The sequence below is a fragment of the Molothrus aeneus genome, chromosome 4 (genome assembly GCF_037042795.1).
Source record: "Molothrus aeneus isolate 106 chromosome 4, BPBGC_Maene_1.0, whole genome shotgun sequence".
NCBI classification, from domain to species: Eukaryota; Metazoa; Chordata; class Aves; order Passeriformes; family Icteridae; genus Molothrus; species Molothrus aeneus.
Genome location: NC_089649.1, coordinates 43,901,471 through 43,927,570, shown reverse-complemented (window position 1 = coordinate 43,927,570; position 26,100 = coordinate 43,901,471). Strand labels below are relative to the sequence as shown.

The 26,100-nt window shown below is 34.2% G+C and overlaps 1 protein-coding gene across 4 annotated transcripts in view; it reads left to right on the top strand.

Moving 5' to 3' along the window:
* MICU3 (mitochondrial calcium uptake family member 3) overlaps positions 1-26,100 on the top strand; it is a 52,326-nt gene that overhangs the window by 5,879 nt on the left and 20,347 nt on the right. For 2 of the 4 annotated variants that reach the window (XM_066548392.1, XM_066548395.1), the window contains exons 2-9: positions 6,746-6,899; positions 10,310-10,341; positions 11,139-11,217; positions 14,616-14,663; positions 15,952-16,034; positions 20,842-20,913; positions 22,242-22,280; positions 24,637-24,732. In XM_066548392.1, the coding sequence (XP_066404489.1) occupies positions 6,746-6,899; positions 10,310-10,341; positions 11,139-11,217; positions 14,616-14,663; positions 15,952-16,034; positions 20,842-20,913; positions 22,242-22,280; positions 24,637-24,732 (603 nt within the window). The remainder of the gene's footprint in view (positions 1-6,745; positions 6,900-10,309; positions 10,342-11,138; positions 11,218-14,615; positions 14,664-15,951; positions 16,035-20,841; positions 20,914-22,241; positions 22,281-24,636; positions 24,733-26,100) is intronic. The other 2 variants (XM_066548394.1, XM_066548396.1) reach the window with 1 other exon arrangement.

Genomic DNA, 26,100 nt, shown 5'->3' with positions numbered 1-26,100 from the left:
CTCTGTTACCCCAAGGATTTCCTGTGCCAGAGTTATATCTGAACATGGCCTTTTTGCAGCATTTTAAACACATTCCAGCTTCCTATGCTTGTAAATACTTTAATATAATAAATTCCTTATCTGAGTGAAGCAGGATCAACTAACAGAATTGTTGGCTGTACTACATCTAAGTAGTCTGCTAGAAATACAACTTCAGTAAGCATCAAAACAATTTTGTCTGCTTTGGGATTTTCCCACACTGGGAACCTGACGGTTAACCTTTTGGCCACCCAGCATGAAAACAGAATTGTGCTACTTTTATCTACATGGGAGCATATTAAATAAGCCTGAAGTCAAATATAAACGAAGGAAGTTAGAAACAGCATTGCTTTGAAAACCTTTTTATTTTAATAATTTTCACAGATTCTCATTGATGGAAGACAGATTACTTTGCAAACAAAAAATTCAAAGAAAGCTACTCACTTGAAATAAATTAAACTACTGTAGCAAACATATTTTTGACTGCAAGCAAAATGTATCTTTAGTAGTAAACGTTGGCTTCTTTAGCTAAAATAGACTCTCCTTTATCTCAGTTGGACAAAGCAAGAGAACACTGATTTGACTTGGAATAAAGTTGTGAGATTTTATGTGATCCTCTTGGAGCTTTTTGCCTCACATGCACACACAGAATATATATTTTTAACTATTTGTTCTGTAAAAAATTTTTCATTTTTTGTGGATATTCTCAGAATCTGGTAGTTGGAGGATTACTCTGGGTTTCAGCAATGGATTCTTGCAGATTACTTCTGCAGAGCTTGTAGGCATCAAATCTCTAATTTCCAAAAATCATGTATCTGGTGTTTAAGCTTACCTCTATGAAAAAACTAGATCTTTTGTCACAGAATAAAACTTACTTATTACTGACCTAACGTTACACAAGACTCACACTTGACAACATTTCTTTTGTGTTTTTTAATAAAAAGGAGTAATGAGGTACTGCTTTATCTTCTGCACTTTACTCCCAGTGAATTTGGCCCATATTACTGCCATTTTTTTATATTTTCAGATCATTCAGTGTCATAACTACTGCAAAGTTTTAGCTATTTCAGTGTCACAATGTGCCCTGTGCTAGGCCTTGCATTGTGTTCTGACAATATAAAGTTATTGCATGGGTTTCACTGGAAGGCCATACCAGTTAATTCATGTTTTACCAAATTCTGAAAGGAAATGTTCCTGAGGTAAGACAGCTGGTAAATGAACATGGACATGGGACCAGAAATAGATTAGCCCGTCCTTCAAGGAACTTCAGGGAGTACATGGAGACCTTTGGTGAGAACACCAGATTTTCAGGGCATTTTGACTTGTCTTTACTGATAGACAAAGCACATGAAAGATGAACCCAAAATGGGAATGGGTTTTGAACACTGAATTTGCTTGACAAAAAGTCTAGATTTTCTTTGCTCAAGTTTTTGCTGTGAATAGAAGGAGAAAATTCTGTGAAGTGTCACTATGAAGAGGTTCTGTAAGGAATGCTTTCAAAGTTGATTGACTTAAAAATGTCAGAAACTCATCTAAAGGATTACTGCTTTGTGACACACGTGGTGGTATTATTACAAGTAGAGCTTTAGGTGGCCCTCTTTAAATACAATACTTGCAGAAAATAGATTTAGTAATTATATTAAGTCATTGAAACATGTTAGTGAGAAAGCATTATCATCATATTTTCGTTTTCATAATAAATTTGAAACTTTGGAAGCCTTTCACAGATATTTTAGGCTATTTGTAATATGTTTGTAGCACAGATTGGCAACGACAGCACACCCAATTGAAGAATGATACTCTCCCTTCAGAGAAGTATTCTTCCAAATTACTACTTGGTCTTCAATTTAATTTTTACTTACCTTGTTTCAATAAAAAATGTTTCCCTCTGTTTCCTTTGTCCAAGTATGGTTTGTATATAATTGTTGAATCTTTTAAATCCATTTTAAAAAGGACATTGAAATATCCCTCATGGGAGAATTAGGGATGTGTATATGCAATTCTGTGTTAGGGATCAGCAGGAATATAGGACAAGATAATTTTTTCTCTTCAGCTGATTTAAACACCTAGAACAGGTGCTGTGTTCTCTCTGCAGTCCTTCTGCAAGAGTATGGCACAGGAGGATGGGCTGAAATGTGGAGTAACAAGTTACAAGAGTTTGAGGAAGGAAATACAGAAGGATGAATGCCGTAATTTGTTTCTTTACAACTGTTAAAACCTAATTTTTTTGAGAATAGGGAAAAGATGATACATCATTCATGAGATCTTATAAGCAGTCTTGCCTCTTTTTGTTTACTTGTTGAGTTGTGAAGTTGAAAGGATGGAAAGTTTGTCTACCAGCTAGATTCTTGGTTTTAGCTGTGGAATTTCCCCCCCTATATTTCTAATAAAGGAGGTCAGTGTACATGCACAGGTAAACCTGCACATAAGCATACATAAGCAGCAATGCCTATAATTAAGGTAAAACTGCTATTAGGAGATTTGTGACTTTCTGTGTGATGGAAATGAGCCTGTCTCTTTTTTAAAAGACGGAGAATTGTAACATGAGACAAGATCATAGTAATTAGTAGGCGTGATTGCCAAGAGGATTAGTAAACATGTAGCATAAAAAAAATCTACCTTCATTTGTTTGTCAGAGAGATGTGCTTTTATGAAAGTTTTTGAAAATACTTGCTAATCACAGAGAGATTTAGTCTGGATAAGCTCGTGAAACTTCAAATAGAAATCGGAACTTAGTGAATCTTGTTCACTCCTTCACCAACAGTACCTTCCCTGAGGTATTCAACGCCTACTTTCTGTGTCTTGTTCAAAGAATCATAGAATGGTTTGGAAGGGACCTTAAAGATCCATCTAGTTCCCAACTCCTCTGCCATGGACAGGGACAGTTTCCACTTGACTAGGTTGCTCACAGCCCTGTCCAACCTAGCCTGGAACACTTCCAGGGCATCCACAGCTTCTCTGAGCAACCTGTGCCAAAGTCTGGCCACCATTCTTTTCTTCTCAGTACAGAATATCTTCCTAGGATCTAATCTTACTCAACCCTCTTTCAGTTTAACGCCATTCTCCCTTGTCCCATCTCTACCTGTCCATGTAAAAAGTCCCTCTCCAGCTCTTTTGCAGACCCCCTACAGGTCCTGGTGGGATGCTCTAAGGTCTCCCTGGCTTCTTTCAGGCTGAACAGTTCCAACTCTCTCAGCCTGTCCTCATTGGAGATGTGCCCATTGTATCCATTGCTACAGTAAGATTGCCCAAGATGGGCATAAATGTGAAATAATGAAATAAATCAATCAAGAGCAATTGGTAGTGTCACTAGGATTTTCATACTTGGCTCACTGCATTATCATTTGCAAATGTTGAGGAAAACAGAAGATGCTTCATTGTTATGTGTTGAGATAAATTTCTTAAATGAATGCTTGAATAAGTGCAAAATGAGGTAATACTTTAAAATGCCCTGTTTTTTAATTAGAATATTTGTTACTTCTCAGTAATTACAGCTTTTATACAAGAGAAAATGTTCTGTATGATACATAAATTATTAAGCATAATAGAAGCAATAAAGCTCTGAAAAGAAATTTGGATAAAAAATAATATTATTTCCAAAGAAAGTTTTATTTGTCAGTTTGCTGATTGTGTGCCTGGAGTCTTCTGTAGCCAAATTTTGCTTTTATTTGGGCATTTAGTGTATGGACCAGTGATCCAATACATATTAAGCTTTGGTTACGTTTATTTACATTCCTGTTGGATCAATAGCTGAAATAAGTTGCTTTGATTCTTTCAGATGAAACCACCAAGTTCAAAATAAAGTGGTGTTTTTACTCCTTGGAATAAAATAATGTTTAAGCCCACCATTTTCCTTCACTTGAAGTAGGTGGAGCTTGCTGCTGGAACAGGTGGTGTTTTCTTTTTCCATAATCTGCAAGTTCCTGTGGCCTAGGCTTTGAAACAAATAATTGTTTTCGTGGGGTAGACCCAGGCATCTATCTGACTTAAAAATAACACCACCAATAGAAAAGTTCTCAGTCAGAGCAGTTCCCTTATCCAGTTTGATGCTTGGAAAAGGGAACATAAAGCACCAGAGCAAGGTCATGCAGGTATTGGGCCTTTAGGGTGGTACTCCTATTTGTGGGAGCAGGCAATATTCATCTCAGGTCACCATGATTTTGAGCCAGAGCATGAAATACTGGCATTGCTATATTGTCAGAGGGAAACTGGATTGAAAACCAAGGCAGAAATTAAGGCTTTGCAGACCTGAGTACTGACATGCAGAAATTTTAAGCATGTCTTTAAAATTCCATGTTTGCAGCATGTTATTTTATACTTGTAGTAGCATAGAGTCCTTAAGATAATATTGAAATATGTGTCTGAGAATTTAGCAAATATTTTTCTGAGTGTCTCAAGCGAAATACTAAGCAGTAGTACCTGAGACAGTGAGAATTTCTTGAGAGCCAAGAATCTCAACATGCTCTCTAAATACTGACAGTGATCAAAACTGAAATGATATTTGAGAGTTACATTATCTGGAGATTGCTGTGATTGTGTATGATTGATTGTGACTGATTACAATTTCTTATACATACAATGTGTGTAATATGGAAGCTGTTTCTTTTCTGAGAATTGACTTTGCAGACATATTGCTTTATTACTTGTGTTTACAACCTGACTGTATTCACAAGCATATTTCTAATAGTGATAACATACATTTCAAAAAAAGAGATAGCTTATTAAACTTTGAATACAGGGATAATCAGTTGTGTCACTACAAGTTCTATCAAAACAACTGACTTGTGTATTTCCCACATGAATGCATAGTTTGAATGCCACTGGACTGCTGAAGGATCAGTAAGACCAAAATATTCAAGTGAGGTAGGACAGAAATATTTTGTCTTGCATGTGGGTACATTAGAAAAGAATTCTGCTTCTTTCTGTCATTTTAAAATGACTTTGTAGGTCTGGCATTAGACTGTCTTTTTCTCCCTATATTTAATTATTAATCATTTGAAAATTATAAAAACCATGGAGCCTGGGTTTAGAGCTGCTTCTCAAGCAGGAGTGCAGAATATTTTTAGAGCAGTCTACTGAAAATTAAATTATTGTATTGACCTTTCTCTTAATCTTACTTTCTTTGACAGGTTCGTCTATTGAAACAAAACATTTTCACACATACACCCATGGAGCAATGATTTCAAAAGAACTAGAGACAGAGAAACACAGAAAGAAAAATACACAGTCAGTAGTCTTTTGTCCTTATAGAAGGCTGGTAAAAATGTCCTAGATAAGCTATTAAGTAGTAAGGCTCCCTATAAAACTTTTTTTTTCCAAATAGAAAGTGTTTGACCTCTTCTAGACGCGTTAATTTTTGATGTTTCTCTTCTACACATCTAATTTAATCTCCTAATTACAACTGAGGCCATAAAATTTTGACTGCAGTAGTCTCACCAATCTTTTGTTTTTTAAGGATGTTGTTTGAAAAGCTGAAGAAAAGTGAGCCCAGATTTTCGACTACTCAGTATAAATGTGTCTTTGCTTCTAATTGCTGAAATCTGTAATCTGTTCTTAAAAAGGTTTTGGAGAACCAGTTTGTGTTTCTATATGAGGACAGTTATCTCTAAGTGGACAGCTTCTGCAGACATCTTACAAGTTATGTTTGGGTTTAGATGCCTCTCCGAAAAATAAAGTGCATTTGTTGGTTTTCTTAGTTGTTCAAAGAAACCATAATATTAGTTAAATTCTGTGTTCCTTAGTTAGACAGATGGAGAATTTTAGGAATACTCTATTAAATGACAGGAATAATGAGCAACTTGGGAGATTTCATTGATGAGATGCTGCATTCCTATTTCAACATAATGGGAGAAGTTACCTATATGATTGCTTTTCCTTCTAGGAATCACTTTGGGTTTGGTTTCTTCATCTCTGAAGAAATGTTGATACTTACATTTTCTTCAAGATAATGATTCCACAGAGGAGTTTGCCTCATGGTCTAAAAAGAGTTTTCAGATAGCAGTAGCATATTTTCTATTAAAGGTTTGGCAGTGCCACAGAAAGATGGGAGAATTTAGAACATTTACAGTTTTGTACTACCAAGTTTACATTTAAATCAGCTGGATGGGAAATATACCAGAAACTCCTGACACAGACTCTCGTAATATTTGAACCTAACGCTATATTATACTTTCGTAACTCTGGAATTATAATTATGCTCTTCTCTTCTTCAGTTCCCACAGATATGGTAGCTTTACACTGGATCATATTACGGAGGCCTATTACTATCAACAGCTGCCCTCTATATTAAGAAGCAATATAGAAAAAGTATTACTCTCTTCTCTTCTGGAACTATCAGAAAACTGAAGTAGATTTGGCAGAGTTGTTTGAAGTCTGCCTGCTGAAGTTACAGTGATTTCCTTGAGTTAAAGTTCCCCTTCTTCTATGATTCAGGAGCTGAAATTCTCTTTATTTTAATTTTTTCTTCTGAGGTTGGGTAGTACCACCAATTTCAATACCCAAAGATTGTTGCTAAAGTTGTAGAAGACTGAAAATGATAGCAGTGAAATCCCAATTGTAGTTTCAGCTCTTACCATAGAAAAATACTTGGATATGTTTGACTTTATGAATTATCACTTTTACAGTTACAGTTCCTTTATGGTGAATGTGGCAATTGTAAATAGTAAATAAAAAATTGTAAATCAGAACCTTTTTCATAGACTGAAACTGTGTCCTTCTGTCTTTGAAGGTTACAGACAGCAGATCTGACCTGGAAGATTTACACCTTTATGCAACTCCGCGGGAGCAACGGTTTCGTAGGTTTGCCAGTCTGGAATTTGAAGGACAGCTATACATGACTCCACACGACTTCATCCAGGCTGTTACCAGTGATGAACCCAAACGTAAGCAGGACCTTCATAATGCTAAAACTGCTAGGGAAAATGTCTGTGGTGCATGGTTTTTTCCCATTTGCTTTTGATTCCTACTTCTGTTTCTGGTTGTAGTAAAAAGGTACTGCATCTTCAGAATTTTAATTGTCCAAATGCATACAAACAGTGTCCTGATTGTTTCTAGATTGTAAACATCTGTATGCTAGTTCAACATTCTTGTCTTAAAGGTTGCAAACAGCTCAATAGTCATGAAAGATGGCAAGTTAATTTCTGCCATTTGCATTGACACAGTTTCTTTCTGAGCAGGCCTGTATTGCTGTACAACTCGAGCTTCCTCTTTTGTGGAGTTCCTCTGTAAGCAGGCAACATACACATTTTCTAAAAGGCTAAAGATAAGATATAACTGCATCATATTTAGAAATATGATAAATAACATGCTAAATAACATGCTTTGAGTCAGAGTTATAGTCCCCCAGGGGATCAACTTTCTACACTTAAACATTGCCAGTGTTAGTACCATGGGTTAATTAATGTAAAATTAACTATCAACTTTAGGCCATTTGTTGTAAAATCTTTGCTTTAATTATCAAAGAGTGACTAAATAGTAAGGTGATCCCTTTTTGCTCTAGTTTGATTTCCTGGCCCTCAGGCTTGCAGTTTATTGGTAGCAGCACAGAACTTCTGGAGAATGGGAATATCTTTGCTCAGGTGTGACATGTATAATCACCCACCTTAAGTTTTCTTAAAATTCTGTGCAGATGTTGGATTTTTCCCTTTTGTTCTGTTAACTGTAATGAAACAAGAGGAAAGAATTCAGTCATGGCACATCAGTGATCAAAACTTCTGTAACTTTTGAATAAAGATATAATCTCATTGTAACAGTGAAGACAGAAGATAGAGCTTAGATGGTGAAAACTTGCAAAACTTTGAAACTCTTACCAGAAAGCAATTTTTTTTTGCTTTGCAGTTAAAAGAGAGGAAGCAGATTGCTTATCACACAAGTTAACACAAATACACATCGGCACTTTTTATCTATTTCCTCTGCTCACAACTTCAATTCTTCCCTTTTTTGTTAGTGTGGAGTTGGGTTTCACTGTGTATGGTCATGAAACATTTGTGCTATATATACTGGACACCATTAAAACATTTGGTTTAACTCTGTTTTATGACAGTTTGATTGGCTAGACCACACTATATGTATGGTTTGCTATTAATATTTTTCCATGCTGATGAATTTTCTGCTTTCTCCTCTCACAAAGCAAGTATTTAGATTTTAAAAACAAAACCAAACCAAAAATCATTAAGCTCATAAGGACATTCTGTTTATCTCATAGAAAAGGAGAAGAGATCTGGAGTTGCACAGTCAGGCACCCTTCTGAATTCAGTGTAGCAAATTTGTTTCTATCAAAATCCTTTCCGTTCATCCAGTTCACCTCTGAGACCAAAAGCAAAACTTACCTGGGTGTCTTTTAGGTTTTGTGGTATCAGAGATTACATGGCTGACATAACTATTTTAAAGGATTACAATTAAGTAGAAGTAGATCACTTCATTCTAGTGCAGGTCGTGTTGTCTGGGAAATTGAGACAGAAGGCTGATAAATAGGAAGTAATAGCTGAAATAGATGACCCACAGATTGCCACATCCAGCTTCTCATCTCTGACTATGGTAATTTTAACCTTTGTACTGCAGCATTGCCAAAGTACCATTTGTCTTCTCGGGCAAGTCAATTTTCTGTCTTGCTCTGTTGAAAGTACTACATTTAAGGAAGGAATTTTTCTAATAATACATTCTAAACATTTTATTTTTTACTTTTGGGGTAGTTTTATAAATAACTTGCAAGTTGTATATAATTGGGTCCATTCAGACTGACATACTAGACCATCTATATTTTGCATAATAAAAAAAGAATGTATACCGGGGGTTTTTATGAATGAAGACAAGAAAGGTCTTGAGTTTTGTCAAAAAGCAAAAATACCCTTTGAAGTATAATAATAGAAGCTCTTTATGTCTGCTTTATAGAAAAGCTAATAATATTAGGCCTGAATGATATTTGTGATGGAGTGAATGTGTCTATTGTGATTGATTTACTTTGGAAATCATGTAAACCCTACAAAAGTCAAGAGGGTGTTCACTTCCTTTTTTCATTAAACACTAACTAATATGGTAAGAGTATGTTTTCCTTTATAAAATGTAACTTTTTACTCCAGGCATTTATTACCAAAAAAAAAATAAAATAAAGGATATCAATAACTTTTTTCTGCCTTTATGGTGCAGGCTTTCATTTGGGAACATACATTATTTTTAAGAGTCATTATTGATACATTTTTATAATCTGAATATGTATTTATATATTGAGAAAGCAAATTAAGAGAAGATGAACTATATTTTTCCCCTTTGTGCTAACTATAGTAAATTTAGCTTAATACTGAGCTGTAAGAAAAATCTGTTAGCTCATGTTACGATGTTGCATGATATAACTTCACCATAGTTAGAGTGAGATTTGTCAACAGTCTTGGTATAAATCTTTACCGAGATGTAAAATTAAAATTTCAGTCAATTTCTAACCATGAATTGATGAAAGACCATAGTGGGTAGCTTGTGTATTATTTTGATTATTTAATGATGCATGAAGTTCATTATGAGTAAAGGATTTCTAATTACAAAGCATCTTTTGCTCTACAAAAAGAAGCCTTTACCTACCAATATTTGTTATGGAGTTGACCACATAAAATGCTAATTTCTGGGCCTTTGTGAATTCTAGTATTCACAATGTCTTATCATAATATTGAATCTGTACAAATATTTGTCTTGAGAAGGTGGTGATGAGCCTCAAGTTTTGAATTCTTGAATGGTTGTGGACAACTCTTCTTCAATTACAGCTACCAAGGAACTGAGCCTGACAGAGGCTGGAAAAGGAATATGAGGTAGTAGGAAGGGATGAAGGGTGTCTTAGCACTTGGTGTAGTTTCAAAGGCTTTTTTTCTGTATTTGCTTTAAAAAGTATCAGTGGTCCATGAAGCAAGAATCATAATCCAGGTCTCCTTACAATTTGCATTTTAATACTACTGCTACTAAATAATAATTTCAGAATATTTTTACCAGGGGTTAGCATGAATGCCCTCTGTTTCCTGTTAAATGTTTTAAATCCTTAAAATATATCCATATTTTGGAGGTTGAAGGTCTTTTCCTTCACTGAAGCAGAGCTGGATTAAAAACTACATCTGAATTGGTTCTTTAAAGTTAGGACTTTAGGTATGTATTAAGTTTAAGGGTTTTTTAATCACATAAAGACAATTACACTCATAAAGTAAGGCAAATAATTCTTTGTGTAGAAAACACAAATTATTATAGCCCAATTTTTATGACACGACATTTGAATAATCAAATTCCTGTGCATTCATAACAACTTCTTTTTTTGCAGATGCTAAAAAATGGCGATCACTTTCAAAGCAGGTGAGCAATAATTCCTGTGTGGTCTCATAACCATACATTTTGGTAGTTGAATTTGTTTTGATGTAAATGTAGAGGCACAGAAATCTTTAATTTCTTAATTTTTGTCCCTTCAGCCTCAGCTGAATCCAGAATTTCAAATACTTCAGCTGCGGTCCCTGTTTTGGTGAATTTACAGATTTAATCATCTGTCAGTTTCTCCCTCAGTCTATACCTGACTGCATTTCTTAGTGTCTAGATGTAATAGGTGTATCCAAATCTGCCTGAAATATTTATGCCACTCTCTCCCTTTTGTAGTGTTTAAGGGCCTCTTTTTTTTTTTTTTTTTTTTCATTTGCATAAGTTCAAAAGGCTCCTGTCTGTTTCCCTGTTAAGTAAAGTACATTCATATTCACGGGTGAAGTTTTCTTTAGTTCAGGTCGAGTGTTTTAAAAGAACAGTTGCTTAGATTTTGTTTGAAAACCTTACTGAAATCCAGGGGGACTTATCCTTGGCTTCAGTCAGTATGAGCAGTGGTGAGTTATTTCAGCCACAAATACATGGCATGTCTCTCTCCAACTCAGCAAAAACTTACCATTCATGCAGATGAGTAATTCTTGCAATAATCATGTGTACAAAAATTTATGGAGTGCTTGAGTACTTTCAAAATCATTGTGGTAACTGAAGTTCAATTAACTGGTAGATTTACATGCAGTCCCTTGTCTTTTATATTGATATCCTAGAATTTAATCATTATCTATTAACTACTTAATTAAATGCTGAAATAAATGCTTTTAAATTTCTTAAACCTTATTTTTTAGGAACTGAATCAGATCCTTATGGAGACACCACCGGTTTGGAAAGGATCATCCAAACTTTTCCGTAATCTTAATGAGAAAGGTGATGAAGAAGAATTAATTTTCCTGAACCAAATTACCATTCTATTAACTTTTTTTGATGATGTACTTTAATCTGAGTCCAATTTTCAAAAATAAAGAAATTGCATTCTACATTTTACAACTTGGAAAAGTTCCATGTAATCTCTACAGTGTTTTAATGATGCCAGCTTCCAACTAACCTCTTTAAGTGATTGGGGACTCAGAGTTTGTTTAGCTGATGTTTGAATATTTCAGCTTCAGTTTGTTGCCATGAATGATATCTGGACTATAGACAGACTATTCCAGTAAAGAAACAATATCTCGTTACTTCTTTTCAGTAGGTTCAATAATGTGATTATTTCTAAAGACAGTAGTGCTATCTTATATCACTGGAAAAGCATTTTGTACACAACACAAAGAGACTGTTTCAGAAATGTTATATATTCCTTTAAATTCTGCATATGAGGGCTTTGATAGCTTTTAAAACTCACACTATTGATAAGTGAAGAGCCAAGAGTCACTTCCAGTCTCCTCTCTTGTATTTTTTTCTTTCTTAATAAGCTCTATCACTTCACAACAAAAAACTATAGGGAAATAAAACAATTATGGTTTTACAGACATTTAAAAGCTATTTATAATAAATAATCTACATATTTCCTTGCTTATATTCAGAGTGGCAAAGGTGTGGTGGTGCATTTGAAATATTTTCAAAAGCAGACACAAGTACTTGTTATAAAAGGACACTTTATGGGTGTTTGAAATAAGCACACTAGCAACAGAATTCCAATCAAACATATGCATGTAATTGGTTAATATAACTCAAATGCAGCTCAAATTTATTCAAGGAGTAAGTAGTGTGGACACTACTCTCAAAGGAGGCTCTCTAGTACATGGAGGCACTCTTTTTTCCCTGAGTCCACAGCCAACACTCACAGAGAGGCAGAAATTGGCACATCTTTGCATTGTTTTTCAGTGTACTTCTTTGCTCTAGGCTGCTTTCTATATGGTTGACGTTTGAAATATTAATTGCATAAATATATTAATTGCAGTATACAGCTGACTTTTGAAATATCAATTGCATAAAAATTCAACCTCAGAATCTGTTAGATCAGTACATTATCAGTTAAAAATGTATCTAGATATTGCTTTTTAAGTCTGTAATAGAATGTCTGCAACATGAGTGGTCTTCATTCAACAGTATCTTATTTCCACTGTTTTGCCAGTGGAGTTCTGCAGAAGTTGACGGAATTGATAGGACTCAAGCTGTCAAAATAAGATGGTAAAATTAGTATTAGACTTTAGTACTTGGATATCTTTTCAGCATGTTTTATGAAAAAGTGAGTTCTATTGCCCAGTTTTATAAAAGTATAAGAAAATATGATGGGTCTTATGACTGATAGAGTAAATTGGTTAAAGAAATGGTAATAGAATTCAGGTCTCTGTAGTTATAATGTAGTCTCTAATGTAGTCTTTACTTTTTTGTTCTTAACAATTTTTTTAACATGCACATACAAAGCAATTAGCAAAAGACTATGTCCATTTATTTTGCCATGGATTTATGTAATTCAGCTGAGGCACTCTGATTTATGCCCACCGACCTTAAGTTTTTATTATGTTTTTCCCTTGAGTGCCTTCCTTCTCTTGTTTCTGATCCTAGTGTAAGTTCTTCTTTCCCTTCAATCATCATTTCAGAGCCTCTCTCCCATAACACTCAGAGCAATCAACCAGAACTATCTGTCTGCAGCTACAATATACCAGTACAAACAAAAGGAGAGAAGGCTTTCAGGGCTGTTTCTATCGCTTTCTTCATACCTGTGATGGACTACTTGACAATTGCACATTCTTCCTGTTTTACAGCAAGGAAGGTGCCATCAAAATACAAAAAAAAAATATATTTACATTTATTGACTGGCTATTAAACAATGTTTTCCATCAGTGAATGAGAACCTTTGAGGTATCTGATTTCTTGATAGGTGCTTGTCCAAACAGATTCAAGCAGGCCTTTGAAAACTTAATTCCTGCGGGCTGCTGTATAAAAGCAAGAAGATAAAGCATAGAGCATGTGTTACTGAAATGCCTATATTTAATAATTACTAATCTTCAATAATGTGTAAATTGAGGAAAAGAGTAGGTGGTATTAAAAAATCATAGTAGTTTTCCTAACTAGATCTACTAGCAGTACTAAAATACTGGTTCTGAAGACTTAAGTTTACTCTTGGATCAAAAGATGGGATGTGAAGTATAGTGAAAGTAAAATCCACGTGAATGATAACATTGCCTTTAGTTTTAATTGTACAGGTTTTTCAGTGAAAAAAATCAGATGACTGCTTACCTAGTTTGTCACATTTTCAGTTAAGTCAGATTTTAAAATAAGATATTTAAACATCCAAAGATGTGGCTGTTTTTGGAAAAACTTTTGCACCTGACTTGGACTGAAATCAAGGAGACAGCCAGCAACTTTTGAAAATCCTAGCTGATAGACATCTTTACTCTCAGGCATCTAAATAGTTCTTTTTTCACTCTTTTGAAATAATCTGAGATTGTGGACTGACTTAACACTTCTGGTTTTGGAGGACAAACAAAACCAATTTGCTAGAAACCAGGAACAAGTTCCCCTAGTTCAGCCTCAAAGGTCATTGGAGCTAAGGGCTCTTGGGAGAGCTGCAAGCTGTTCTTTTCTGTTCTTGTTGAACTAAGAGATGCTTCTCTTCATTGCTGCTCTGGACATTCTGCAAGGTTGTCTCTTTACCCGTTACTCCAGAGCTAGAAAGGCACAAGTATGACCTATGGTACAAGACATACTCTTTGGGTATTGACTTCAGCTCTCATTTAAATTTTGCCTTAATCACTTCTGAAGAGAAAAGGAAGTGCCATTCCACAGTGTGGTTCCCTTTTGTAATCTTGCAAAAAGAAAAAAACTATAAGATCAAGTTTTCAGTTAATATAGCACATGCATTTAAAAAGCACTTAATAAAGTCAAGACCTGTATTCAAATGGTGTGATCAGGAGGAAGCATGTTGAGAATCTTCTCAAAGCAAATGTTTTCATACTGTTAAAGAGTATTATCATGAATTACTTGTGGGGTTTTTGGAAAGAAAATTGAATAAATCATTTATATTAGCTTTTAAGAGTTTATCCAGATTTTGTTTAATGAGCCGTGCTCCACTGAATGTCAATTTACTTGCCATGTTTAATATACTCTTCCCCTAAAATACAGACCCAAACCAAAAGCCCCAAGCCATAGGTGAATTTTGTAGACCAATAATTTCTTGACCAAAAATAGTTACATGCAGACAAGTATGAATGTACAAATATGCAGGTGTACAAAAATTCTCCTTATATATAAAGATTTAATGTTTTCAAGGTTATAATATGAAGGCAAGATGAAACTAACATGGCTTTTTTTTTTTTTGTCTTCAGGTGTGATATCTTACACAGAATATTTATTCCTCTTATGTATTTTAACAAGTAAGTATTTTTGGAGATAAAAGATTCCTTACAGATTCAAAGCTCTGAATGTGTTGTGTGTTAAATTACTCTTCCCATCCCTGCATAAAGAAAAACTACACTATGCATCTCTATGTCTCTCTGAACCTCTTTTGCCTTCTGGAAGCTTGTGTTATGCATTATTTAAATGCATTATTATCTAGAATACCTTTTAGTGGCTGTTGATGAAGCTGTGCCATAAGCCCCGGCTAAACCCCAGTTAAGAGCTTAAATTTATTTTCTTGTTTGAAATTCCTACAAAATTTGAGCTAAATTTCCTGAATTAATACAGGGAGAACAGAAAGATACACATTGTTGCTGGTTTGTTTCATCAATTAGTGCATAATAGGCAAAATCAAAGTCAGTGGTAAAATATAAAGTTTTTATTTCAGAAACACTAACAAAATTGAAAAATTATTCTTTTATCTCCCATAAAATTGAAGTAAAATAACCTAAACTAAGCCTGATACGGACTTTTTTAATATTGTAACAGGTGTTTTCTGGGAAGAAGCAAAGAATTTTACTTGTCTTTCACTTGCATGTAATTAAATAATTTCTATTGGATTCATTAGTGGGATTTTTTTGGAGATGAACTGGATTCCTGTTACGAATCAGAGCTGGAACTTGACCCTGAACCCTTAGTATCTTCCATTATGGCATCAATGATTCTTCCATCATTTCTTTGTTATCTGAATTAACTTTTGGCCATAATTCATTCATAGTACAAATCAGTGGGTATCCCCAAAATGTTGCCTAAAGGCTTTACTTACAGTTACCTTCAAAGTCACCATGTTTCAGAAATAAGTTCTAAACTGGTCTCAAATTTCAATGGCTCTAAGCATGTAAACAAGAAAATGTTGAGTGTCTTTCGGCATAAAATTTACTTTGACTAGAAGTTGTTCCTGTACCTTTTTTTCAAAATCTTTTAAAGTGTCTTTTAGAACATTGTGTTTTCATAGAAAATTTATTTTCTACATATTTCTGTTTGTAATATAAAATGGACTCTCTCCATGAACTAACACTCTTTATATTATTCTTGAATATTTCATGTTCTATTTCTACTTTCATGAGCATGCCCTCTGTTTGAATAAAATGGGTTGTACTGTTTTACAGATGTTATGATTTGCATTTAGTATGTACACAAACATCCTGATTTAAATTAGTTGAGGTTCTGGCTTTTATGAAGGGACACCAAATAATTTCTTAGAGTATTATACTTGCTTTCTTTCCAAGAAAATAAATAATTGAATGTTTGGCATTGTTTTGGCAGAGCCACATGCAGGTTTTCGAATTGCTTTCAACATGTTCGATACTGACGGCAATGAAATGGTGGACAAAAAGGAATTCTTAGTGGTATGTATATTTGTAGTTTTTGGTGTAATCTTGAAACTAATGTGATGATGTCAGCAGTCATGAGACTATAATCTACTATTCTTCACTGAATGTAGTTGTTTTTTTGCCTGATTTAGTATAAAGTGTTCTTATAATGTAAACTGAAAGTAGAAGCTCCTTCTTAGAGTTCACAGGAGTCTTGTATATAATTATTTTTGAAGCTTAATTCTAGTTTTTATTCTGGATCTTCTAATTGCTACTGTAAGTCGCAGATAGGCTATTAAAGTAATAGAAATGTTTTAATGGTTAGCAGAGTTATTTAATTGCTCTAATGATCACCTCACTTTGCCATTCATTCTGCTGATAATCACAAGTGACCCGAAAATATTGACTGACCTAATGTGACACCATCATCTGTTTTGGACAAGATCTGTAATGAAAAAAACCATACTGTTTTTTTACATGTATCTAATTTAGCCCCTAAATCCATATGCTGAAGCAATTTGCTAGGGTGGGGTTCAGTGAGTTCTTTTTACAGAGAATATTCCTGCAGGGGAAACTGACTTTGACCTGAATGATTTCCATGTGCTTTGGAACAGATGGCAGGATACCTAGAACTTGGCAGTAGTTTGGTTGCATCCAAGGTTTTGTTACATTGCTAATTTGAATGAAAGTATTTTTCAGATTAGAGCTTTACTCTGTTTATGGCTTGGAAAAAGCAGTTCTGTAAATCCATCTTAATAATTATTTAAGCAGAGTTTATTTTTTCAGGTTAGAAATGTAAACAGATTTTAAAAGCCCAGACTTCAAAAGAAAAATTCACATGTTGGTGAGATTTGAAAATGAAGAATAATTTGGCACTTGAGGGAAAATCTTTGAAAATCCTAAATCATCCACTAGATATTAATTTTTATAATGATAAATCTTCGATATTAAATTAAAAAATAATTAAAATTAAAATTTCAATACTTCATAAGTTTTCAGGTAGTAGGATACACCAAGTTCAGGAGAATGATCTTGCAGTAACAAGAGGGCTATTTTAGATTTATGTTCATTTAATTTATTTTCTGATTTCAAAAGAAATGGGAGGAATAATTAATGCCATTCTAAATAAATGATCATTAAAAAAAAAGGAAATGCAGAAAATTGACCACTTAAAGTTAGGGCTTCTGAGTTTATGATAACTGTGTGGCTTTATGCTAAAAATGTGTACCATAAACCAGAGATCTCTAAATTGTTGGTGTCCATGGGCAGCAGCTGTCTGAGATTACACTGAAGCACTCAGTTATGGTGAACATATGTTTTGACATTTCTTTAGAAATTAAAATTTAAAATTTTATGGTATAGCAAGCTTTCTGAAGACTAAACAAGGCCTTAATTTTCTACTCAACAAGTACAGATGATTAATGCAATACAACATTTATAAGAATTGAATCAGATGTTAGAAAAATATATTTGTGTAAAAGACATACATTTTATCTCCACACATTTTTGTGTAGTTGAGCTTTTGAAATACGGTGAGTACACATGAGAAAAAGCCCAGTGCCTTATTGAAAAAGATGGAACAAAATACCAAGGGTGAAATAGACACATGGAATGTATTTAAGTGTTTGACCCCAATTTATTTAAAATAAAGACACCCTAGTTTCCTGTGTGAGGTTTCTTAATTGATTCAAATAAACTATGATAACCTTAAGAAAATAGAAATATGGAAGAAACTCTCCTTAACATGCTGAACTTAAATTCCAAATATATTTTGGAAGGTGACACCACTTGCAAATTGTGGCATTCTCAACTTTTTTTGTATTCTGTTATTAAATGTACGCATCCTTGTAAGGGCTAATTTTTAATAAGCATCTTCTCCAGCTGGAGGAACAAACCAGCAACCATTGGATTAATTAACAAAAGGAAAAAATAGGGGAAGAAGAAGAAAAAGCAAGCATCTTTCATGATTCAGTGTAACAGGATGTGGTGGAATAGACTGACAAGTTTGTTCTGATATAAAAAAGAGCTTCCATTACAACAGCTAAATGGGAGGAAATTGAAGTAAGAGGCTTTGTCTTTCAGAAACTGATGCTAAAAATGAAATAAAATAAGCATGTAAAGTGGGAAACAAGGGCAATATTTAACTAATATTTCTTTCTAACTATGCCTTTATAGTCCTCTTCACATCCTGCTATTATTTGTTCTCTGTCATGATCCCTGACTAGTTTCTCCTTATTTTTGTTAGCAGACTTGGTGGATGAAAGAAAGAAAGTAGAATTTTTAAACATTAGGTATACTGTCACCTACCCCTTGTAGGGGATTATTGTATTTAACAAATTTGTATAGCTCTTGAGTGCACTTGAGTGCAACTCTGCTTCATTAGATGTCGGTGATCCTTCAAAAATTAAATCGGAACCCTTAAGTCAGAATATGAGATCTGAAGTGAAAAAGAATAGATAGGTAGATAGAATTTTGTATAATGAAAGTATATATGAAAATAGAATTTGATTCAGTGATACTGCAGCTATTATAGAACTGGCCCCAGAACATACATTTGGCATCTTTACTCACCTTGCTTGAATATAATGTATCATATCCCATGTGCCTGAAAGGAGACTGTTCAAAAGTTGGCATATGAACTACTCCAACATTTGCAAAATATTTATCCATCAATTACAAGCAGCTATTGCAAAATTTGTAATAAATGCTGTTCAGTTTTATAAGTAAAGAGACTTTGAAGAGCTTTGTTTAGGGATCACGTGTTATGTGATTCTTGAGGAAACAGTGTGTGTAGTGAAGAGTTGAAAAAGGCCTTATTTTTCTGATAACAGCTGTATTGTTTTTGTAAACTAATTTCATGGTGTTTGTGCTTTCCTCTTTGCTTATGTCATAGGGGTGAGGTCAGGGAACAGAAGGATTGTGTTGCCTTGTTACTGGAGATGTTGGTTTTGCTGCCTTCAGCAGTCATCTCATTATCCTGTTTCAAACAATGTTCCTATGAAAGTACTCCTAGACCCTTTTTGCATTCACTTTTTTTCAGTCACTGGTATCCTATAGCACTCTTTCTGAACAAAAGATCCATTTCCAGAAGTTTAGCAAGGCTTTAATAATGCATGCAACAGAATCCTACTTCTTTTGCCTCTGTGGCAGGGGAAATACATTCAAGGATGCCTTGCTTTTTACTGATCTTTTTTGATTTTTCAATTACTGCCACTCTTCTCTCCTGCTTGATGGCTTGTCACTTCACTTTTCACAAGGGATTTTCTTTCTGTTTCTCTCTGTTCATTTAACTTTTTTCTTTGCATTGTTCTGGGTTGCAAACTTTGTAATACTCTATCCTATCAAGACTCTTTCCTTGTTGGCATAAGTTAAAGTAACTTGTGCCTGTAGGTTTGAAAAAAAATTGAAAAAATTTACCAAGGTCTGTAAATTTATCCCATATTCAAAAATAGGTATTGTGATGCACAAAATGTTCTGGTCTGTATTTGCCTGATAGGAGATTCCAGAACTCAGTAGTCAGTTTTGGAAATTCATAAAATGTTGTTTATAAATGTGTTTGCTAATTAATCACTAAACATTGAATTCTTTCATTTCAATGTTGCCATACCCCTGCAGTAAATCTTGCTGATCCCTTTGCCTTCTCTGAAATAAAGATAGATATCCAGAAATTTAGTTTGGAAAATTTCCTTGCAAAATGTATCACACACACTTTTTGTTTCCCATTCCAATCCCTGTTGAGCTCTGTGTACATGCCTTTGCATTATCTGGTTTTACCAGACTTATGGTAGGTAAAATTGCTCCTTTGAAAGAACTGCCACAATTGTGTCTGTATGCCAAGGTGTTTGGTTCTGAAAATACCATATTCTAGGTTGGGCAAGTTTCTCAGATCAGGGTTTATTCCTTTTCCAGCCCACTTAGAGGATAGCAAATGCTACATGAGACAGTGTGATATTTTCACATGCATTTTTTTTAAAAGCTGAAGGTCCAGTAGTGACCTAGATAGTATCACAGTTAATACTTTCTTCTATTGCTAAACACTGTGAGACCTTTTTCTAATGGTTTGGGAACATTAATTGGTATTAGTGTAAATAAAAATACCTAAATAAAACAGATACTTTCAGAGAAAGATAAGTACAATCCAGTTCTTACTCTGAAGACTTTACAAAAATAAATATGCTTAAGAATCTGTATGTTTGAAATCTTGTATTTGAGGTTTTCTCAGAAGTCATGTTTAAAGCTCTTCATGTTGAGATAGTTGTGAAAGGGGTATTTTACAAGACCTGAAGGTATTCTTTGAACAGACTTGAAAAGAAAGGGTACTTGATAAATTACTCTTGAGTAGTAGTTTGTTGCTGCTGAAGGGGAATGTTTCACCCCCACCAGGTGTTTCTACCCCTCCCTTGTGCCAGCAGGAGTAAGAACTGATCAGGTTGGAAACTAATGTGAAAAAAAGATTGATCCAGCTGACTACATAACCACAGAGACACTAATTAGAACCTGACACGAAAGGATGTGCCTGGAGGTGGTGAAAAGGGTGGAACTTCCCCTTTTTATTTTGGCCAGATTGGCTAAATAGGACATTCTTGGTATTGTGCTCCCAAGTAGAATTGTTACCCTTGCTTTGTGGAAAAAAATATTTCCTTTTTCCCTTTCTGTGTGATGGTTTAAGTCACAGAAGGAACGCAAAGGCATGGGTATGAACAATAAAGCATCATGAAACTCTGATACTTCAGTAAAGAACTGCATTTTAATACTGTTTGTAATGTCCTTATGATGAAGGATATTGTTATGTATGTGAAAACAGGCTGAACACTAAATATGAACAAAATGGTTTGGTTTTTAGCTCCAAGAGATCTTCAGGAAAAAAAATGAGAAGAGAGAAAAAAGAGGAGATGAAGAAAAACGTGCAATGCTGGTAAGTAAAATCAGAAAAGTTGCATCTGGTAGTTTGTTTGGTTTGTTTTTTTGGTTTTTTTTTTTGATGTAGTACAAAATTATGTGTGTATATATTTCACTGGCCACTAAATTCATATTGTTAGAAGAATAGGCATAACTTCACATGTAGAAAAAAAGCAGTATTTAGCCTAAACTGTTGTTACTGGAAAAAAAGAGTAAGTGGTTTATAGGAAGGAAAAATTAGTGCTTAAATACTGTAGTAGATGTTATGACAGTAGAATTGATTCCATTTGGAGTTTAGAAATCTAGGGAAAGGTGAGTAGTAATGAGCCAGTGTTACTGTCTCTAACAGTGAGAGATCTCAGTGGGAAGACCAAGTTACAAACTTACTTTCAGAACTAATTGAAGCTGTCCATGTAGACCTTCTGATCCTGGTGCTTGTTGTCTGCATAGTAGTTTTAAAATAGATTATGAAATGTTTCAACTGAACTTAGATTTTATATTCAAATTTAAATTCTTACTAAATAATTCTGACCAATGCAAAATATATTAATCTGAATAAATTTTTGTGGAATATTGGGTACTCACATAAAGTCAAATTTGCATTTTGTGCAAACAAATCAAAAGGTAAGTCAGAAATAAATGAGTCTGTGGTGGTTTGTCTGAGGGATGGCAGCAATAACAGGTGCTTCTTTTACTGTTGGAAAAGTAAATATCAGGGACAAATCTCTGCCAAGTAGAGAGCATAAAAAAAACCCTGTTCATTTTCAATTTGCATATTTATGGAAAAAATTCCTTATTATAAGAAATATTTTGACATATCAGCAGAGCTTCTCAGTGTCCATTATACATTTGCCAACATCAATGCTCAGTCTTTATTCTTTGTCCCTGAAACGACAGGAAGTATGATTTTCAAAAATTATTACTTTTTAAACCTTCCCTGAGAAAAAAAGGATTTTTTTCTTCCCACCCAGAGAGACCTATCCTGCTCAGCTTATCAAAACTGTAGGTCTGTTGTTCTCAGAGACTATTTATTTTAAACAAAGGAAACTTATACCTAAAGGAAGAGTTTTTGGAGAACATAAAGATGGCAAAATGGCACATAAGCCCTGAGGGTAATCTCTAAAACCTGTACTTCTCTTTTGAAAATTTGAAGACTAAGACTGAAAATAAACCAATTTTTTTCTTCACTGTCATATTGAAAACAAATAAACAAACAAAAATAATGATATATATATAAAGGAAAGGTTTGTTTGTCTTAACCTATTCTGTTGTCTTTTTTCCCCCTTCTTTTGTCTTCATTCTGACATGTGATACTTGACTTGGCCCATTTTTGCTGTATGTCAGCGTCTTCAACTTTATGGATATCATACTCCTACTAACAGTGTATGTACTCTAATTATTTTCAATTGATGCAGTCTTCACCTGTGTGATGAAATGATATGCTATAAGAAAATCTATTGTATTTATCTTTTTCATCAAGTAAATTATTTCTGCTAATCAGTAAAAATGTGAGGAATCTTGATTTGCATAAAAGATTGCTGCATGCATGCTGAACATGCAAGCCTATCAGGAGGAAATGTTGCTGTCTTTTTATATGAAATGGAGGAAACAGTATTTTTAAGGGAAAGTACAAATACATTTCAATAAACTGTAGACATATTTTAATTGATGTGTGAAATTAAGTCATCCTGCATGAGTCATTTGATCCATCTCTTTCTTTCATTTTGCGTAGTGTGAATAATTAGTCAGTTGAATCCTTCACCTCTTTATTGCCCCCCAAAAAGAAACCTGAAGAGATCTTTCCTATTTTTATGCTTCACCTACAGAACAAATACATAAGAACTTTCAGTGCTGAACTAGGAAAGGATTCCCTGTATTACTTAGGTGACAGTAAACTTCTTTACAATAATTTTTGAGGGCTGAAAAAGAGAAGCAGAAAGAGATCTTCTGTGGTTTTTAATGTCTTCATCATGACCTGATTAATTTCTGGATCATGGCAGAAGTAAATCAGTTTTTAAAAAACAGACAGATTTTATGTTTAAATAGAAGAATTTATCTTGTCAGGGCATTATTGTGATATTCCAAGTGAGGGGATCGGGTGCAGGAGAATTAGATGAGTTATGAAATGCCAATTTTAAAATTTGTTTTGTTATATAATTATTCACAGAAATGCACAGACTTATTTCTTGTGAAGTTGGCACCTACAATTGGAGCAATATGCAGGAAGGAAGTCTGTTGAATTAAAATGTGCAGTTGACATGATATGCATACTGCAATGATGTGAGAAAAATGAAGTAGAATATGCAAGGCCTTATGATTCAATAGATTTCAGATCAGGCTTTACTGCAGCAAAACTTGCTGGACAGTGATTGCCATATTCCCATGCTTTCTCTTGTTTCAAACTGAAACCAAACTAGTTAGATATTCTACTTATGTAATTTTCAGATTCAGTAAAAAAATCATCTTCTGGACTGAGGCATGTCCAAGCACTTTATCAAGATAATGCCCAGGTGCATGCCATATTTTTTGCCCTCCTACTATCTGCATGGAGATCTCCATGCAAAGGAGACCCAGGTGTATAGGAAGTCAGTAAATCCCTCATCTCCAAAAACAGATATTTTGGGGTTCTATTTCTTCTGCTGAAACAAGAAGTATAGCAGTCTTTTGTTTTCCTGGATGTCCTGAGGAGTTGAAGATACCCAGGTTCCAAGGAGATGCAACCCTGAATGTCTGGGATAGTCCAACATGCTGCCTCATGCATGAGGCCTTTCTCCTCACTTCATCTGACAAATCAGTTCTATTTTTTTTAAATGTGTTGAGGTCCATAGGCCATAAAAAGCATATGGTGTTGTTTTAAATGAGTTAAATATTTTAGTATTTTCACTTGCATAGGTTCTTTAGTCTTCATTAGTTCTTTCAAGTCATGTTCTGGTGCATACTGCATTTGTGTCTGAGACTGCTTTGGCATGTACTGCATGAGTGCTTTCACTGGCCAAATGCCAACCAGAACATGATAACTGTGATGTGATGCATGTAATGGAAATGAAATGTGCACAGCCAGAAGTACTAATTCAATTGACTAAAGTAACTCCAGTAAGAGAACAAATTCAGTGAATACTTAAAATAGATAATTATAGAATTGTATGCATAAAAGAATGTGGTGTTCATTCTCATGACAAGGTAAGTTTGATCATCAGATGTGGATAGTGTTTTCCTGATAAGTATGTTACAGTTGAACTTACTAGGCTTGTTTTTTGCCTTTCTTTGTTGGTGCAATGATGTCATCATAAATATTAGATTAAATTATTTTATATAACTAATTATATGGTGATATTTTTATTTTACCAATGAAAAAATTAATTTTATAAGTATATGAATTAATATTTTCTGGAAAACCAGAATTGATAGAAAAAAACCTGGCAAAATGCTGTGTTTAAATGGCCACTTTGATATGCACTTTTAGTAAATATTTTCACTTCTGCTTTCTTGAATTTATTTTGTTTGAGAAGATGGAGTCAGTGATACTTTTGGTGCAGCCAAGAACATCAGGGAAATAGCTGTAATAGACCAATGTTCCTTTCATTTACAAAGTGTCGTGTAACTGGTAAAAATGTCACTGTTTAGAAGCAAGAGAACCAAGCCCTAATTTTGAAGATCAGCTAGAAAATATTTTAAAGTTTATAAATGGTTGTTCCATTGGTTTTTGTTTTTCAAACAATTGTGCTTCTTGAAACTGCAGGTTCTTAAAACAGAAGGAGAGGACCTTGTCCCCAGGAGCTATTGGGATACTTTGAGACGTAGCACAAGCCAAGCGCTCTTTTCAGACCTGGCGGAGGTATAAAACAACCTCTCTGGTCTCTGCTCCATAAACAGACTGCTATTTTATTTCTTCTGTTCTGATTGCTTTCTTACATTATGCACCCTGTTTCTTCTTTTCCTTTTAATTACTTTTTTGTTTTAAACTTCAAAGTTCTCAGATCAAATGCATTTGGTTCTCTACAATGTGATAATTGAAGGTTGTCTTTTCCAAGAAAAAGCAAAGTTACCTTTTGAAAGAGTTGGAAGATGAAGTCTTCTTCAGTCCTTCAGAAACATTTTCTAACACTAATAGTCATGGGAGTTCACAGTTAGAGAAGTAATTCAAGAAACCTTTGTCATTTAGGCGTGGTTCAGTAAAATGATAACTTTACTGAGAGTTGTAGGCCTTTAAGCTTTTAATCTTTATGTCTTTAATGTGCTTTTTATGTATATTATCAGAACCAATCTTCACAAAAAGTATAATGCAAAGATTGTTTTAGTTATTGGAGAAAACCAGGAATGTTTTAAGGTAACCAAAACATTGGTCCATCTTTTGTAATATTACACAATCATTATGGAGGTCTAGATATACCACTGAGCTTTCAAATTAATTTCCATAATGCTTTAAATTCTAATAATTCTTGTTTCATGATCTGCTTCTAGATAATAGAGTAAGATATTTTTTTTGTATTTATCATTTCAGGTCAAAAGACTAGATAATTTATGCTTTTCTGTGCCCACACAGTGAGAGTAATGGCTCTGCTGGTAGTGGCATTAAGAACATAGAGCAACTCCCCATTGACTCTGGTCTCAGAGTTCCATGTTTCCTAAGCAGGATCATAATGAGAAAAGAACAAGGAACAAAAACTGACCTCCAGAGTAAAAGAGTCTTTTTCCTTGATTCAGAAGCAATGTGTGCTTCACATTGAAAGTAATTAGTGTTTTGTCCCTTCTGTTCCTCTGCAGAAGCTATTGAATAAGGACTTATTTCTAATTTCCAGGCTTAATTTACTCATAGTTCCTTTATATCAGTCTGCTGTTCATTAATTTTCATAGGGCTTTTTCTTCTTTAGTGTTAATCTTCATACTCATGGTTGTGTTTATAAATGCAGTCATAGCACTCTGTTTAAATTTATTTGAATTTTAATTGTGGGCCAAACAAAATATGGTATTTGTTTTTTCTTTTAAGGTAGAACCTACATTTCCTAGGTATCAAGTAAACCTTTTCTGTATTTCTCTCAGTTTGTGTTCATTTACCCTTCAACAAAACAAAATGTAGTGTTACAGAATTGAGTTTTACAATATTTATAGCAATATCCATAGTAGTAACATATATGTAGTAATCTTGCAATAAAGCAGTAGACCCAGCCTATCTTCCCTTGCTTCTACGCTCATGAGCTTCTGA